Source organism: Pipistrellus hanaki, assembly GCF_964339955.1.
Source record: "Pipistrellus hanaki genome assembly, contig: scaffold_39, whole genome shotgun sequence".
NCBI lineage: Eukaryota > Metazoa > Chordata > Mammalia > Chiroptera > Vespertilionidae > Pipistrellus > Pipistrellus hanaki.
The window spans coordinates 705,351-722,236 of NW_028182294.1; the positions used below are offsets into that span (position 1 = coordinate 705,351).

At 57.3% G+C, this 16,886-nt stretch overlaps 1 protein-coding gene across 2 annotated transcripts in view; it reads left to right on the forward strand.

The window, feature by feature from the left end:
- The window catches only part of AP2A2 (adaptor related protein complex 2 subunit alpha 2), a 38,584-nt gene continuing 21,698 nt past the window's right edge, over window positions 1-16,886 (forward strand). For both annotated transcript variants that reach the window (XM_084907021.1, XM_084907022.1), the window contains exons 1-2: window positions 1-212; window positions 14,678-14,746. In XM_084907021.1, the coding sequence (XP_084763147.1) occupies window positions 146-212; window positions 14,678-14,746 (136 nt within the window). In that variant the 5' untranslated portion in view covers window positions 1-145. The remainder of the gene's footprint in view (window positions 213-14,677; window positions 14,747-16,886) is intronic.

Consider the following 16,886-nt stretch of genomic DNA (forward strand, 5'->3'; position numbering starts at 1 on the left):
TGCGCGCGCGCGGCGGCGGCGCCCTGAGCGCGGCGCCCGGAGCCTGAGGTGGCTCGGCGGAGGCGGCTCCTCGGCGGCGCTGCCAGCTTCCCGCTGCCCCCGTTGCCCCCGGCCTGCCGGCCAGGCCGCGCCCCGGGGCCCCAAGATGCCGGCCGTGTCCAAGGGGGACGGGATGCGGGGCCTGGCGGTCTTCATCTCCGACATCCGCAACTGTGAGTGGCCGCGGCGCGGGCGGCCTGCGGAGGGCGGGGGCGGGGGTCCGGGTGCGGACCTCGAGGGCGGGGCCGGGGCCGGGGTCCGGGGTGCGGGCCGGGGCGGGTGCGGCGGGCGCAGCCGGGGTCCGGGCGCAGACCCGGGTGCCCGCCCGGCGGGGGTCGGAGGGCGGCGCTGGGGTGCGGGCGGGGCCGGGGCCCGGCCTGGGTGCGGGCGGGGCGCGGGCGAGGCCCCGGCCGCGGGGCGCGGGGTCGTGCGGGGCCTCCGTTCGATGTCACCGGCCTCCCGGGCCGGCCTGGCCGCCCCGCCGCGGGCCGTGCGGGCCGCTCCGCCCCGCTCCCCGGGCGGGGGAGGGCTCACCTGCGGGCCCCCGGGGCCGGACCCGGCGTGGGGCGGGGAGGCGGCTCCGCCCGCTGCCGCCGGGACCCAGGGACACGCGTGCCCGTGGGAGGACCCACCCCGCGGGGGCAGCGGGGCGGGCGGGGCACCCCAGAAGCCTGGGTTCGGGCAGGAGCCCGTGGATTTCAGGGGAGCCCTTCCGCTGAATTGGAAAATGAGGGTCCGTGACCTCGTGACCTCGTGACCTCGGCCCCTGGGCCGCAGGCTGGGGCGGCGGCCAGCCTCCCGGAGGTGCTCCCGCAGGTGCTCCCCCTCCGCTGTGGACCCGGTTTCCACTCCCAGTCCCCGGGCAGCTGAGCTGGCGCCGCCCGCAGGGCCTCCCGGGGCTGTGACCCCACCGCCGCCCTCATTTTGGAGGAAATTGGCGGGGAGATGGGACTCGCCGCTCCCGCCATCGCCGCCCCTCCTTCCATCCATCTGTCCGTTAGACCAGAGGGGCCATCGGGTGTTGGCACATGGTCCCGGCAGACCGTTACCGCCAAGCACCAGCCTGCCTGCAGGTCACACAGGCCCTGAGCTCCCCCAGCGCGTGGCAGGGCCGGCCACGCCCACGCTGCCCTGTGGGGCCAAGTCGCCCTGGTGAGAGCCCCTCGAGTGGACGGGTGGGGAAGACGTCTATGAGGGGGTGCCTCGTCCCTGGGGGGCCGGGCCAGCGCTCCTCCCTGAGAAGCACCTGTCCGGCCACACCGCCCTCCTGTCCTAGCGCTGGCTGCTCCCGAGCAGGCCCTTCAGCCCTGGTGCTGGGCCGTCCACGCAGCGCGCCCGCTGGTGGGGACCGCGTCCGTCTGCCTCATCCGCTCCTGCCCGCACGGCCTCTGGCATGACACGCGTGCTGGGTGGATGCACGGGCGAGTGAGCCGGAGATTTCATGGAGGAGGTACTCTCCGGCTGATGGCGTCTGCGGGGCAGGCGAGGGCCACGACGCCCACGGACAGCAGGGGATTGGCATCTAGATAGTGTGGGCGGGTGGCTGGAGAGGGGACGGGAAAGAGACCCCGTCAGATGGTCTGAGCTTGACCCCCGGGTGGCAGGGAGAGGGTCTTGATTCTGCGAGCTCACTGTGCTCTGGTGATGGCGGGCCTCAAGTGCCAGGCTCTAGAGGGAGGGCACCATCAAGGTACAGAGCTGTTTTGTCATGCAAAGCTCCCATGCTCCCCGTTAACCGGACCCCCAGCCACTATCTGTCCTCCATGCCTGCATCCCACCCAAGGGGCTGTGCGGCTGTGCGCCTGTGAGATGGCTCCTCTCACTCAGCACTGCCCTCTGACTGCACCCCTCAGGCCATCTCTGCGGGGAAGACAGAGCGGCTGTTGGCTTTGACGTGTGCAGTGTGGCGAAGGAGGGTCATATGCAGCTGACCCTTGAACAGTGCGCTGTTAGAGGCGCCGACCCGTGCGGTTGAAAACCTGCCTCTAACTTTTATTCCCCAGACACTGACCACAGCTGTCCCTCAGCATCCGGGGGATTGGCTTCCAGACCGTGGGTACCCAAATCCGCGGACGCTCGAGCCCCTCCTGGACAAAGGTGGAGAGCCTTGTCTAGTTGGCCTCGCATCCGCGGATTCCCGCTGTGGATGTGGAGCCCGAGGACACGGGGGCCGGCGTGTACGTGTGAAAGAAGTCCGTGTTACGTGGATCTGCGCTTGTTGTTCGAGAGGCACCGCCATCACAGTGAGCGCACGGCCTGCGCCGCCAGGCCTGCCGTGAAGGGGGACGTGGCGGCCTTCATTCTTGTGAGACCAGCCCGGTGCGGCCACAGAGTGGGGCCCTTGGAGACGGTTTACTTCATCCCTCCCGGCTCCCGCAGAGGAAGGGAGCACGTGGAGGTGTGGTTAGCCACTTGGAGAAAGCACGCGGTTTTGTGGTTTTGCTGCGGGCACTGCTGACCGGTGGAGGGACCCTCAGGGCTCCCCGCTCCTCCCGGACTCGCTCCGGTCCCTGGTGTCGGCTGGAAGTCAGCTCGGTGCGTCGCATTTCAGCGTGACTAAAGTTTAAAAAATGTTATTTGTTCATGAGACCATTGCATGAGTCAGACCTCGGACCCGGAGAAACCGAACATGAAAATTTAGATTCAGCGTAAACTTCCGTGTAAAAATTAAAGCTGGCACTTGATTTCCCTGCGAGGTAATAACCATCAGGATCAGAATTGCCAGTCTGCTTTGTAACTTTTGAAGTTTTGGGGAAAAAAAGTAAGGTTCATTTTAGTCTTGACTGTGTGGTTTAAAAATGCTGACTTTTTGAAAAAGAATGCTCCTCTGGCATCTTTTCTTTTGCACTCATGCATAATCTGCGTTTCTGAGGAGCTGATTAAGGAAGTCTGTGACGGAGGAGGGCGAGGGCTGGGCCACCCGCGGGGAGGAAGGAAAGGTTTGGTCCCGTTGAACTTGGCTGCCCAGGCTGGGGGTTGCTGCTCCCAGGAGCTGCCTGTGTGTCCTTCCCATGCCCCCCTGGCCGGGTGAAGGGAGATTACTCTTGTGACAAATGGACACGTCCTGGCGATGATGTTCTCACACCGCAGCCTTAGACTTGCTTTTCTCTCCTCTTACAATGACTTCCATGCTGTTTTCTTGGCAGCTGATGTGTCAGGATCTTGTTATCGAAGAGTTATTGGAAAGACATCTTTGTGGGATTCAGTGGCTTGTCCTTGGCTTTTACAGTATCAGATAGAGTCGGAGGGGAGGCTTGGAGGGGTTTGCACAAACGTGGCTGGGGAGCGTGACTCCGGTGTCCGCTCCCGGGACTGGCGCTGAGCTCCCTGGGGTTTTCCCTGCTCCTTTCTGCAGGCTCTTGGAATGAGGCTCAAATGTCAACACTTGGAGGGCTCCAGACACGAAGCATCTGTTTCTGTAAGTCTCTGGTGGACTGATGTGGCCCAAAGGCTGGCCCTGCACTGCCCACAGCTGTGAGTGGCCGCCCTGGCCGGCAGGGCTCACCAGGTGCTTCCAGGATGGGGCAGGGGGTGGCGGTGATGGCCACACACCCACGTACTGTGCTTCCTCCTAAAGCCTGAGCGTGTGGAATTCTAGGACAGATTGGGCTTAGGTTTTGGATCTGGAATGCCCCTGGGCCTGTTGTGTGACCTACTGTGTGGGATTCGGAGAAGTGCCCCCTAAGGAGCTCAGACGTGCACTCACTTTGATGGAGCACCTCCTGAACACACAGGGAGAAAGAGGCTCCAGGTGGACGAGGTGGGCGCTGGCCCGGGGGTTCTCTGGTTTCGAGGTGGCAGGTCCTGGAGGGAGCACAGTGGGAGGGATGGAGGTGGCTCCAGGTCAGACCTTGGAGTGCTTCCTGTTTGCCTGTGGCCTTGTCGCGTTCTGTTTCTGTGGAAGTGTGTCTAGCCCCCTTTCGACCCCATCCAGTACACAGCACAGCCTCGGGTCTCGCCCTCACTGGGCCCGACCGAAGAGCAGTACCCCAGGGTGGGAGCTGTCAGCCACAGAGGGTTCCCAGCTTAACGTGAACGGATGCCACCCACAGGCAAACAGAGGTCCCCAGGTGGCTGACTCGATGGCGGAGCTGTGTGTACCTGCCGGTTCTGCCTTCGCCTTCTCCCAGTCTTCCCGACTCTGGTGTGGAAGCTGACGTGGGTGAAGTGTCCTGAGACCCAGCGTGGGCCGTTGTGTTGAGGAGACTTTCTGGGCAGAAGTCCAGGTCGGTGCTCCCCGTGGAGGTGGGCGCGGAGGCTGAGCTAGAACTGGCTCTTGTGCTGCGGTCCAGGGGCCGGAGGGCTCGACCAGAGGCAGGAAGTGGCCTGTTCTTCACCGGGGACTGAGTTGGGAAGAGGACCCAGGGTGTGGCGGTAGTTGAGGGGCACGTGGAGGAAGGGAGAGGGTCCTAGCCTTGCCCACGTGCTGCCATGCCCATAGAAGCAGTTGACTCTGGTGCCACTGGCCTTCACATCACTTCCTGCCAACCCTTCACCTTTTCCTTCAGCGGAGGGGCAGTGCTCCTGGTCCTGGGGTGGGTGCTGACCTTTCCTCGCACCTGCTGGTGTGGTGTGCCTGCGGGCGGCTGAGGTGGAGACCTGCGTCCCGTCCTGTGGGCCGCCTGGTTTTGTTCCCTCTGTAGGGGGCTTTCTTACCTGTAAAACCCTTCCGGTAGCCACGGGCTGTCCTCAGAGGGGTGCCTGAGCACTTAGCCTCCCGGCTGTGCGGAGCGGGATCGAGGTGTGCGCTTTCTCCAGCAGCCCTCCTCCAGGTGATGTGGTTGAGAGGGCAGCTTAAAAAGCATTAAAGACAACACTAAGTTGATGTTGAATATCTTTTAAAATAGCCAATAGAAAATTATAGCAGAAAATGACTATTTTGGCACATTTTTGAATTGCATTTATTGCTATTGAAAAATACAGTTCTGTAGCTTTCTCCTTTTAAAAATTGATTTTTAGAGAAAAGGGAGAGGGTTAGAGAGATGGAAATATCAATGAAAGAAAGATCAATCAGCTGCCTGCTGCATGCTCTAACCATTGAGCAACCAGCCAGAGGGGTTTCATCTCGTCTGTGCAGGTTTGTTGTTGCCTGAGGTGGGAGGGTCAGTCCTATGGTTAGACTGGCTTCTGAGGAGCTTCTGGTCTGGTGTTAGAGCAGGAGACAGGTGGTCACTGCAGCAGGAGTGCAGGTCAGCACCAGGTAGTCACTGCCACACGTGTCCTTCCTGTGGGCAGGTGTGCTCCCGGCACCAGCCCTTCATGTATGCATCTGAGCTGCATGGGATACTTGACATTAGTATTGTGGTCCTCTCTACGACGGGGAAACTGAGGCGCAGGAGCCCAAGGCCACCTGACTGCCTAGGAAGTGGTAGAGCTCATGGAGACCCTCGTCTCCGAACCCCAGTGCTGGGCTAGTTCTGCCGGCTGGGAGGGAGGAGGGGGAGCAGGTGGGTCAGGGAAGGACTGAGCCGGCGAAGCTGATGTGGCGGGTGAATGGAATGATGGGAGCCGTGGGTCTCGCACTGCGCTTTGCTGTGTAGAGCTTCTCTCATGATGAGAATCACCTGGTGCAGTTGTTAAACTTCAGATTCCCGAATCCCAACTCAGAAGTGCTAAGCTAGAATTTTTGGGAACATAGAGGTAAAATTGTATACTTAGTGCTCAGGACCTTGCCTGCAGTCTCACCAGGTGTCCGTGAGCCTGTCCCTCCGGAGGCTTGTGTGGCTTCCGCCCAGTCCCTGCTCCCCGCGGCAGACGGGCCCTGGTCCTCAGGTCCTCAGGCTCCGGAGGCCCTCCGGGGAACCCCTCTCAAGCCCTGGATTTCTGACACGCCAGCCACACCTCCTGCCTCCAGCCGTTACTGTGGGTAAGGGCTCATCTGATTAGACCAGCCGCCCACGCCTGCCCAGGAGGCCTCGCTGACTCCCTGCTGCAGTCACGTCTGCCGGCGCCTTTTGCCCTGGCAGCTACCTCACAGGATCCTTGCCTTAAGGCAATGCACTCATTTAACAAGCTTACTGAGCGCCCTGTTACTCACTGAGCGAAGCAGGCAGGGATACCCTCACGTGCCTTACAATTAGTGAGGATAGTAAACAAGTGAAACCGAGTCCCTTACAGACACACGCAGAGGAAAGTACAGCAGGGAAAGGGGTTGCCATTTAGATAATGTGACCAGGCTCAGGTGTGCCCGGCCCTGCAGTGCTGGCCGCTGGGGAGGGAGAGAGCTGGGTGGAGGGGAGAGGCAGGAGCCAGTGGAGGGCGAGCAGAGGGCTTAGCCTCGGGAAGGGTCCTCTCACGCTGTGTTGAGGGCAGGAGAGGGTAGGGAAAGTAGGAGGCACGTCAGGAGGCTCTGAACCGGGTGAGAAAGGTGAGGGCTCCTGGGAAGTGGGGGACTAGAGCCTGTTTGCAGGCTGATGAGGAGAAGGGCCAGGAGGGAGGGCCAGGAGAGAGGCAGAGGGGCAGGGGAGGTGGGGCAGGGAAGCTGGGGTTCCCAGCAGGTGGAGGAGAAGCAGTAGGAGAGCTGGTGGGCCTCCCTGGGCTGCAGGTGTGAGGCCAGCCTGGCGACCGGGGGTGTGGGTTCCCAGGCGCCTCGCCGTGCAGGCTCAGGTGCCAGCTGGCCAAGAGCTGCGTTGGGCAGGGAGGGGTCTGCTAAGCAGGTGCAGAGATGGAGGAGGAGGGTCGGGCTGATTCCTGCTGGGGTTGAAGCTGGCCAGGAGGGGCTGAGGAGGGAGGGAGACATGGTGGGTCCTGGGGGCAGTGGGTGTTGGGAGTTTGCTTACCTGGTGGAGGAGCTGAGAGGCTGGGCTGGTGGGACCCTGCCTTGGTGTGTGTGGGGTGCCTGCTGGAGGAGCCGTGGTTGGCGGTGGTGGGTGGTCATGTGCGGAGTGTTTATCACGAAGGGTGGCGCTCCTCCCTGGGTGGGCGAGGGGGCTGGAGTGGTAACTGGGCAGGTCTTCCCAGTTCCCTGCATTTTTGTCGTTTTGTTGTTCTAGTCTTGTCCCCAATTAAATGTTTTAAGAAACTTAAAGTCCAAGAATGTAGTTTAAGCAGTTGACTGAACACGTGACCCTCTCTTCCCATCCTGGCCCTCAGAGCCAGTCATTCTCATATCAGAGCCCTTTCTCCTCTCCTCTTTAGAATGTGACTACTTACCAATTCTAAGTTACATGTTCGTTTGGCCTACGGTGTCCCCCCAGTCGTTGTTCATTGACTTCGTGCTGTGGAAGATGAGGCCGCACCTTACCTGAGCTTGCTTCTCCCGCTCTCTAATGCAGGGGAGCCATCCGGCCCCAGCTGCAGGCCTGCAAAACCACTGGGTCCGGCCCTGCCAAGGCCAAAGGGCGTTAATGACGTGTCTGGCGTTATACACCAGGCTGATGTTTAAGTGGGTAATTTAAGTGCGGCCGATGAATGATGTCATAACTATCCAGATGGCCCTTGGCAGGAAGAGGTCCCCCCACCCCTGCTCTAACATGTTGCAGTGTTTGATTTCATTAATGGATAGCATTTAATTCGCGTGTTAAAATACCCTGCTCAGCGGAGAAGGGCTCAACTTTTAATTCTTGGCGTTAGCTATTGCCTTTGGCTTTGTTACTTTTTGAGGCACCTGCCACCCCAGCCCCGTTTGGGACATGTCTGTGAGCCCCTGGGGGAGGCAGGGCGGCCAGGCAGCCTCAGTCCCACGCGGTGGGAACTCCCTGCTGGCTGGCCGTTCTGGGACTTTGGCCACCGCGAAGGGTCTCGCTCTGGCCGGGCCTTTCCTTTGGGGACCTGTTGTCGGTGCTCTGGGCCTGTGCGCACCCGCACTCAGTGGGTGCGTGTCCTGGTGCAGCTGGGAAAGATGACGCAGGGGCGGAGACTGTGTTGCGTCTTCGCAGTTTTGGAAGTAATTATTCCTTTCGCACGGTGGTGGCAGGGGTGGAAGTCCAGGCGGAAATGGCTCTCCCTGGCCCAGCCTGGCTGCGTGGCCAGGGCGGCCACACTCCCTCTGGAAACTCGCGCTCTGGGTTTGGGTTTGTTATTTTTGACAATTTCCTTTCACCTCCTCTTTCTGAGCAATCTGATAACAGAGGAAATTCAGCCTCTCGCCTTACACTTTCTGATCGTTTTCTCTCATTTCTCATCCCTCTCTCTGTGCTGCCCTGTTTCCCGAGCTCTCAGCTTCATCCTCTGGCTCTTGTTTTGGATTCTGGATTTCTGCTCTCACTGTCTTAATCCGAGGGCTTTCGTATTGCCGGAGGCTCCTCCTCCAGTGGCATCTGGCCCTGAAAGCCGTGTCTTCTCTGTTCTTGTCGGAGTGCTGCTGCTTTGGAGCGTCCGCCTCTGCGTGGCCTCTGTGCGGGACCCCGCTCTGAGGCTTGTGTGCCTCCTGCACCCCGTCTGGGTGGCGAGCAGTGCTTGTGGGTCATGGGATACAGTGAATGGAAGTTTCTCTGTGGTTACCCAGTATTGATCGCCACTGCTGCTGATAATGAGTCACCAGAGGAGTTTGGATACCTAAATCTCCAGAGTTACTTTAGACCCTGAACTTCAGCTCTTAGAAATAGGAATGTCTTTTAGGACATGCTTCCTGGTGGACAGGGGCCCAGGGGCCCAGGAGGCCTCTGAGCAGTGCTGCCTGGGACCTGCCTTCTGAGGGAGAACTGGGTGGCGAAGAGCTGGTTCTGCTCAGGGCGTGGGGCCAGTGCAGCTGGAGTGTGGGGGGTGGGGCGGGCAGACACGGAGTCAGACTGCTGGGCTCTCAGGCCTGGCAGCGAGCCCGCGCTTCTCGAGGGAGTGACAGCTCTGATTTTTGTAAAGGATGCTTGGCTTCTCTGTGGGGAGCAGTAAACGCCGCTACAGTCTAGATAAGAGGTTCTGGTGGCAGTGGAGGTGGTGGGATGGAGCAGTCACGTGGAGGAGGGATGGGTGAGGCTTCTGACAGGTGGCCGGGAGGAGCTCAGAGGCACTGTGTGGATTAACGAGCAGAGATTGGCAGAATGGGTTTAAACCACACGATCTAACCATACACTGTGTTCAAGAGGCACTCCAGATTAAAGGACACAGATGAGAAACACCAAAAGAGAGCCGAGCGGCTGTGTTAATACCACACAAAATAGACTTTAAGGCAAAAATTGTTTTTAGGGACATAGAAGAACATTTTATTTTATTTTATAAATGTATTTTTTATTGATTTTAGAGGGGGGGAAGAGAGACATCAATGATGAGAGAGAATCATGCATTGGCTGCCTCCTAGTGGGGTTCGAGCCCGCAACCTGGGCATGTGCCCTGATGGGGAATCAAACTGTGACCTCCTGGTTCATAGGTTGCTTCTCAACCACTGAGCCATGCCAGCCGGCCTAGAAGAACACTTTATAATGATAAAGGGTCAACCCCTTGAGGAGATTATAGGCATATCTACACCTAATAACAGCCCCTATTACATGGAGAAGGGAGAAATAGACAATCTGGCGATGGTGGGAGACCTTAACCCCCTGTTTTCAGGAATTGGTACCACAAGCAGACACTCAGCAGTCAGTGGAAGACTCACACACTAGGCCAGCTGCCTTCCCAGACATCCCAGACTCTCCCTTCCCAAGGAGAGAAGACACGTCCTCTCAGAGCACAGGAATGCCCGCGGGCTGGGCGTTACACTGGGTCTCAGAGTCTCAACACACTTCACAGGACCGAACGCACATGCAGTCTATTCTGCAGCCGCAGGAAGAGTGAGAAGCAGGAGCCAGGAGGCACGGACAAATGTGGACATTAAACAGCCTTCATACAACCAGTGGGGCGAAGAAGACAACACGAGGGAGATTACAACATACTTGGAGGTGAATGAAAATGAAACTCAATAGACCCAAACTGACACGAGAAGAGAGAGAAGGGACTTTACTTAGTGAATTTTCAGAAATAAAAAGAAGTGGAGTGGAGTACCATGAATAGTAATTGTATGCCAAAAATTAGCTAACTTAGATAAGATGGAGAAATTCCTAGAAAGACATAAATAACTGAAACTGACTAAAGAAAAAAAAATCTGAACAGGCTGATAACAAGGAAAAAGATTGAATTAGTAACTTAAAAACTTTCCACAAGAACAAACCCTGGCCCAGATGGCTTCATGCATGAATCCTACCAAACACACCAACGATCGGTTCCAAGCTTTACAAACTCTGAGAAACGGAAGAGGAGAGCGCTTCCCAGCTCCTCCTGGGAGCCATGTCCCCGATGCCAAAACCAGACAGACATCGCAGCCAGAGTCCAAAGGCCAGCTTCTCTGTGGATGCAGATGTCCAGCTCAGCGCAGTGTCCAGGAGGCTGTTGTGCAAGGACACTGGGGTTGATGAGAGAGAATCGAGAGGACAGAAATAAACCTTAAAACGGGCTCAAAGTCACTAATCATCCGAGAGATGCAAATCAAAACGACAGTGTGTTACCACCTCATACCTGTCAGAAAGTCAGTCATCAACAAGAGACAAGTGCTGGCGAGGATGCAGAGAAAAAGGAACCCTCGTGCACTGCTGGTGGGAACGCAGACTGGTGCAGCCACTGTGGAGAACAGTATGGAGTTTCCTCAACAAACTAAAAATGAAACTCCCATTTGATCCAGTGATCCCACTCCTAGGAATATATCCTAAGAAACTAGAAACACCAATCAGAAAGGACATAGGCACCCCTATGTTCATAGCAGCACAATTCACCATTGCTAAGATTTGGAAATAACCTAAGTGCCCATCAGCAGACGAGTGGATTAGAAAACTGTGTACATGTATACAAGGAATACTACACTGTGGTAAAAAAAGAAGGAATTATTACCATTTGCAACAGCATGGATGGAACTGGAGAGCATTATGCTAAGTGAAATGAGCCAGTCAGAGAAAGATAAATACCACATAATCTCACTCGTCTGTGGATTATAATGAACAACATAAACTGATGAACAAAAACAGATCAAACCTCAGAGGGAAGGTAGGGGAGGGTAGGAGTAAGGGGGAGAGATCAACCAAAGGACCTGTGTGCATGCATATAAACCTAACCAATGGACACAGACACCAGGGGGTTGAGGGCATGTGTGGGGAAGAGTGGGGGGACAATGAGGGGATAAGGACACATATGTAATACCTTAATCATAAAGAAAAAAAATTAAAAAAAAACATTTACATTTCGATCAGTTGATCTTATTAAAAATATTTTAATCATTTTTAAAAAATATATATGTTTTATTGATTTTTTTACAGAGAGGAAGGGAAAGGGAAAGGGATAGAGAGTTAGAAACATCAATGAGAGAGAAACATCGATCAGCTGCCTCCTGCACACCTCCTACTGGGAATGTGCCCGCAACCAAGGTACATGCCCTTGACTGAAATTGGACCTGGGACCTTTCAGCCCACAGGCCGACGCTCTATCCACTGAGCCAAATCAGTCAGGGAAAAATATATTTTTATTGATTTCAGAGAGGAATGGAGAGGGAGAGAGAGACAGAAACACCATCAATGAGAGAGAATCATGGATCAGCTGCCTCCTGCATGTCTCACACTGGGGATGGAGCCCACAACCCAGGCATGTGCCCTGACTTGGAATCGAACCATGACCTCCTGGTTCATGGGTCGATGCTCAACCACTGAGCCATGCCGGCCGGGGCCAGTCTGCTGACTTTTGACCAGAGTGCCAAGACAGTCCGGTGGGGAAAAGAGGAACAGTCTTTTAAGCCAAGGTGCCGGCATGACTGCGGAAGCCACATGCACAGGGATGGGACGGCCCTGACCCCCAGCACGCTCCGAGTTGACTCAGGATGACAGCCCTAGTGCAGGAGCCGAGGCCACAGGACCAGAAACTTGGGGATGTGACAGAGGACAAGTGACAAAAATGGTGAATGGACCAAAAACGTGAAGAGACAACCCAAGAATGACAGCATTTGGAAGGGCTGTATCCAGAATATTGAATTAAAAAGTAGAAAAGTATTTGAATTTGTTCCTGGAAAGTAGATGTACAAATATCCAGAGAGCACATTAAAAGCCACCAGGCAAATGCAAATCAAAACCACGGTGAGGTGCCGCTCAGCCCGCCAGGCTGGCTGTGGAAGTGCCAGCGGGGACAGGTGTGGTGGAGAACGGGGCTGCCCTTTGGGAGAGCGGCTCGGCACTCCTAAACGGAAAGGCAGAGTGACCCTGTGGCCCAGCAGTCCGCTCCCAGCTGTGTCCACCCAAGAGTGTGTTCACACACAAACTGGCCCATGGATGTCCATAGCAACGTTATTCATGGCAGCCAAAGAGGAGGCATGGCCCCAGCCGTCAGAGGGTGCGTGGCATGTCCACGTAACGGATCTTCTTCAGCAGTAAAAGGGCTGGCGCACTGGCCCTTCCTGCCGTGAAGCAGCAGAGGTGGAAGGCGCCTCAGAAAGGAGCCTGGGAGACTTTGTGGGGGTGCAGCGGGGCCTGGGGAGCCGAGGGGCTGCTGCGCGCTGCTGCCAGGCCGGCCCTCCCTGGGGTGACGCACTTTTTACAGGACGGATCGTGGAGGGGGATGCACAGCTCTGGATGTACAGAGCCAGGGAACCGTGTGCTTTAGTGAGTGGATTGTGTGATGTGAGTTAGCCCAGCAGCCTATGAAGGCATCCCGGGGCCTGGGTCAGGCTCGACCGTGGCTTCGCCCCGGTGGCATGATGCCCTCTGACTCAGAGCAGTTCGCCCAGTTGGTGAGGAGTCTGCTCCAGGCCTGTTTCCCGTGCTGTGCAGGAGAGGTGAGTGTCTGTGGTCACCACCTGGTGTGGGCTTCCTGCTTGTTCTGCTGGGTGGTCCTCACGCCCACTGACGGAGAAGCCGAGGCTGGTCCAGGGCTGGTGCAGCCTGAGGCCTGGCGGGCGGTGTGTCGTGGCTCAATGGCAGCGTTTGCTCTGCTGACACTATGCTGCCCGCCCTCAGTGTGATGTTAGCAATGAGGTCTTCCTTCATAAGTGCCTTTTGGTCAATTTAGGGCTTTTGATGTGCCTAGTGAATTCATTTTATTATTATTATTATTATTGAAATTTACAAGGAAGATTTCATACTTAGAATTAACCTGGCGATGGCTCCTGCACTGGGTGCTTCCAGGATAAGATACTGCCCTTTGGCTGGTTCAGCGCCCGTCGGGAGAAAGCATTGGCTAGCGGGACGGCCGTCCTGAAACCCCAGGAGCTGTTAGCAAGTGCCGTGCCAGGCTGCACTCCCCGCTGCCTGCCGGGCGCACGGGCGGCTTGTTTCTGGGCAGAGGTTGCAGCTCGTCGAGGTTACTCATTAGCCAGCAGAGCCCAAGTCCATCGTGGGATGCCTATTACGAGCTTGGCGTCTTCAGCGGCCGACCGACCTGCCACATTTGAGATAGAGACGGTGCAGGGTGGCACAGAGGTCAGAAGGCAAGCCTGGTGCGGCCTGGCCCAGTGCCGGTTGGTTCCTGAAGTCCGTGTAGGGCAGTAAGCCCTGTCCCTCCCCAGAGCAAATTCTTTATCTGAAAACGAGCTTCCTGCTGGAGCTGCTCCCAATAGTGCGGGTGGCTGAGTTGGCTGAGCCCTCCGTCTTGGAGGAGAGCAGCTGGAGGGAGCATGCGCTGGCGCCCCGGAAGCCCACTGGCCGCCCAGGCTGCCCTTGCTCCGTGAGATGGTGGCCTCCTAACTTGGTGATTCCACGTGTCCATCTGTGGGTTACTGTCACCCCTGCCACCCTGGGCTTCCGTTCCCGCCTCCCTTGGAGCGCGGCTGTGCCCAGTGTGGCACTTGCTCCCACGGAGTTCCCCTGGGCGCTTGCAGGCTTTGACACTTGGGAGTAGCCTTGCTGCCCGGGCTAAAGCGAGGAACCATCCAGTTATAGGCTCGGTTTGTGGCTTGTTCTCCTGATCCTCATGCTGCTATTGCCACGTGAGAAGAGGGCATCAAGGTGACAGCCCAGTTAGTGGACATACCAGAGAGGAACACAGCCAATTCCTGTGCACCTGTGAGAAGCGTGCACACGCACACACAGACACACGTGCACAGGCACACACACAGGTGTACCAAGGCACACAGGCACAGCTACATACACGGAGGCACACAGAGGTGCACACTGGCACACAGGCACATACACATGGGCATGCACAGTGGCACAGAGAGGTGCACACAGGTGCGCACATATGCATGCCCTCCTGTGCACGTGCTTTGTACAGGCTCCACGCAGGTTGTGAAGGCACGCATGTGCTTGTTGAATTAAGGCCAACCGAGCAGCAGGGCTGGTGGAGCCAGAGCTCGACGGCCACCGTGTCCTGGAGAACCCCGCACCTCCCAGCTGCGAAGGCGGCGAGGTTGGAGTTTGTAGGGTGGTGGGCGTCATCAGGAGAGACCGGAAGCCTACGTAGGCGAAGGCTCATACTGCAAACATGCCCTGCACTGCCAGGCATGCGGGGAGTGTGATGAGCTAGAAAGAGCCCAGCAGGTGTGTGCGTGCTTCTCGTTCCAAAACGGGGCAAAAAGGTGAATGGAGCTTGTCCACCTGGACTGCCACCCGGCCCTGCCGCCCGGCCCTGGTCAGGGAGCTTGCTTTGCTCCTTGGGCTCCTGAAAGCAGATTCGGCCTTTAACGTTCTGTGTCCGTCTCACCAGGGAGCGGTGCGCGTGGAGAAGGCAGTTAAACAAACACATCTGTGCTCTTTTTTAGGCAAAAGTAAAGAAGCAGAAATAAAGAGAATAAACAAGGAGCTGGCAAACATTCGGTCAAAATTTAAAGGTGAGTGTGTGGGAGCCCTTCTGTGAAATGCTCTGTTGTACGTGTATGTGGGAGGATTCAGTCTTTTTATATTGTCTCTCCCCCCCCCCCCCCCCCCCCACTTTAAACCAAAGCTAAGGTTTTAGTACTGTCACTCTTATTCTGTTCGGAGTTAAGCATGCTCGAAGCCAGGCCACTGGGGGAGAACTGTTGCCGGGTGATGGGAAAGCTAGTGGGGCGCCCGCTGACCCCAGGGCAGTACCGTGCTGTGATACTTCCAGCTGGGCCCAAGGCTGCTCTGGGTCCATGGAGCCCCTGAGATCGTATGTGAAATGGTTTGCTTATGTGTGTATTTATGAGGGAGATGTCTGTAACCTTCACTGCTTAAACATTTTAGATTCATCTTTTTTTTGTTAAGACTTCATTTTTTTCCAAAGCAATTTATGCTCCCAGAAAAATTAAGAGGATGCTACAGAGATTTCCTAGGTACGCCTGCCCCTTCCCCCCAATAGCGTCCCCCCATGGACGTCCCCCCCAGACGGTGACTGCCTTTCAGTCATGAGCCTGCACGGCCCGTCACCAGCCCCCGGAGCCCGAGGAGCAGCAGGCTCATCGTGCTGCTGGACAGTCTGTGGGTTTGGACAGAGTGTCCACCTTGTGGCGCTGCTGCCTGACAGCCCTGTGTCCCCCTGCAGCGCTGAGCTGCTCCGCCCCGCGGCTCTGCCGTAACAGGGTGTCATAGTCGGAGTCGCAGTCGCAGAGGCTTCTTTCTCGGCCTCTGCTGCTCAGTCACATGCATCTGTTTCCTCCGGGTCTTTTCCTGACCTGATAGCTCCTTTCTTGTTAGTGCTGAATGCCGTCCCCCTGGACGGGCTCCCACTCACTCACCCCCGCCTCCGGAATACCATCCCCCTGAATGGGCTCCCACTCACTCACCCCCGCCTCCGGAATACTGTCCCCCTGGACGGGCTCCCACTCACTCACCCCCGCCTCCGGAATACCGTCCCCCTGAATGGGCTCCCACTCATTCACCCCGCCTCCAGAAGGCCATCTCATCTCGGTGCTCCCAGGTCTCGGCAGTGAAGAGGAAGCTGCTGTAAGCAGCCATGAGCAGGTTGGTGCTGGGCAGGAATGTCAGCTCCTTTGGGTAAATACCAAGGAGCATAATTGCTGGATCTGACGGCGAAAGCATGTTTGGTTTTGTAAGAAACTACCACCTGCCTGGCCAGGCGTCTCACCATCTGCGTCCCCAGCACGGAGCAATCCCGCTGCCCCGCGCCCGCCCAGCTTTGGGGGTGTCAGTGCTGGATTCTGGCCGACAGGGGGTGTGCAGAGGCGTCCCGTCGTTTTAGTTTGCATTTCCCATGTGACAGATGCTGAGGAGCAGCTGTGCTCCCGGCCTCCTGTGCATCTCTGGTGTGGCACTGATGGCTTTCGCTGTTCCTGAAGGGAGGGACTGTCAGGGGTGGCAAGGTCTCTGCTCTGAGGCCTAGGAGCTGTGCCACCTTGTCAAGTCCCTTATCCCTTGGTGCTTCTTTCCTGAGCTGTAAAATGGGGCACTGGTGCTCTCCGGTGGGTTGTCCGTGAGGCAGACCATTGATGGGATCGCAGGACTAGTGAAAGCGCAGGGGGAGGCCGGGTGGGTGGGGCGGGGAGGCAGCAGGTGGAGATGTGGGTGCGCCAGTGTCCGTCTGCGCCTTGGAGTCGGGCGTTGGGTAGCAGCGTGGGAACAGCAAGTCCAGTGGCCACACCATCACTTAGTCGTGGCTGGAAAGCCCTGGAAGGCAGACCGCCAGCGGGCCCGTCAGCTCACCACGGAAAGAGGGCCATGCCTGCTGCCTGGATGGTCTGCGTGTGGACGCACAGGGACGCCTGTTTAGGACGGAGTCCTGATACCTGTTAGCCATGTTGTTATGGGAAGTTCCTGGCTCTTCAGATGGTGAACCTCCCGGCCGTCCATACGATTGTGTTGTCTCCTCTGCCTTCATCCTCTCAGCCCAGCCGGCCTGCATAGGGAGGAGGCTGCCCTGTCTGTTAGCCAGTTGGCGTTAACTGAGCGCGCCTGCACCCTGACTAGCAGCAAGCACGACAACACCAGCCCTGTCTGCAGCGTGTGCTCTGGGGACTGCACCCCTTACGGCCGATCAGATGGTCTAGATCT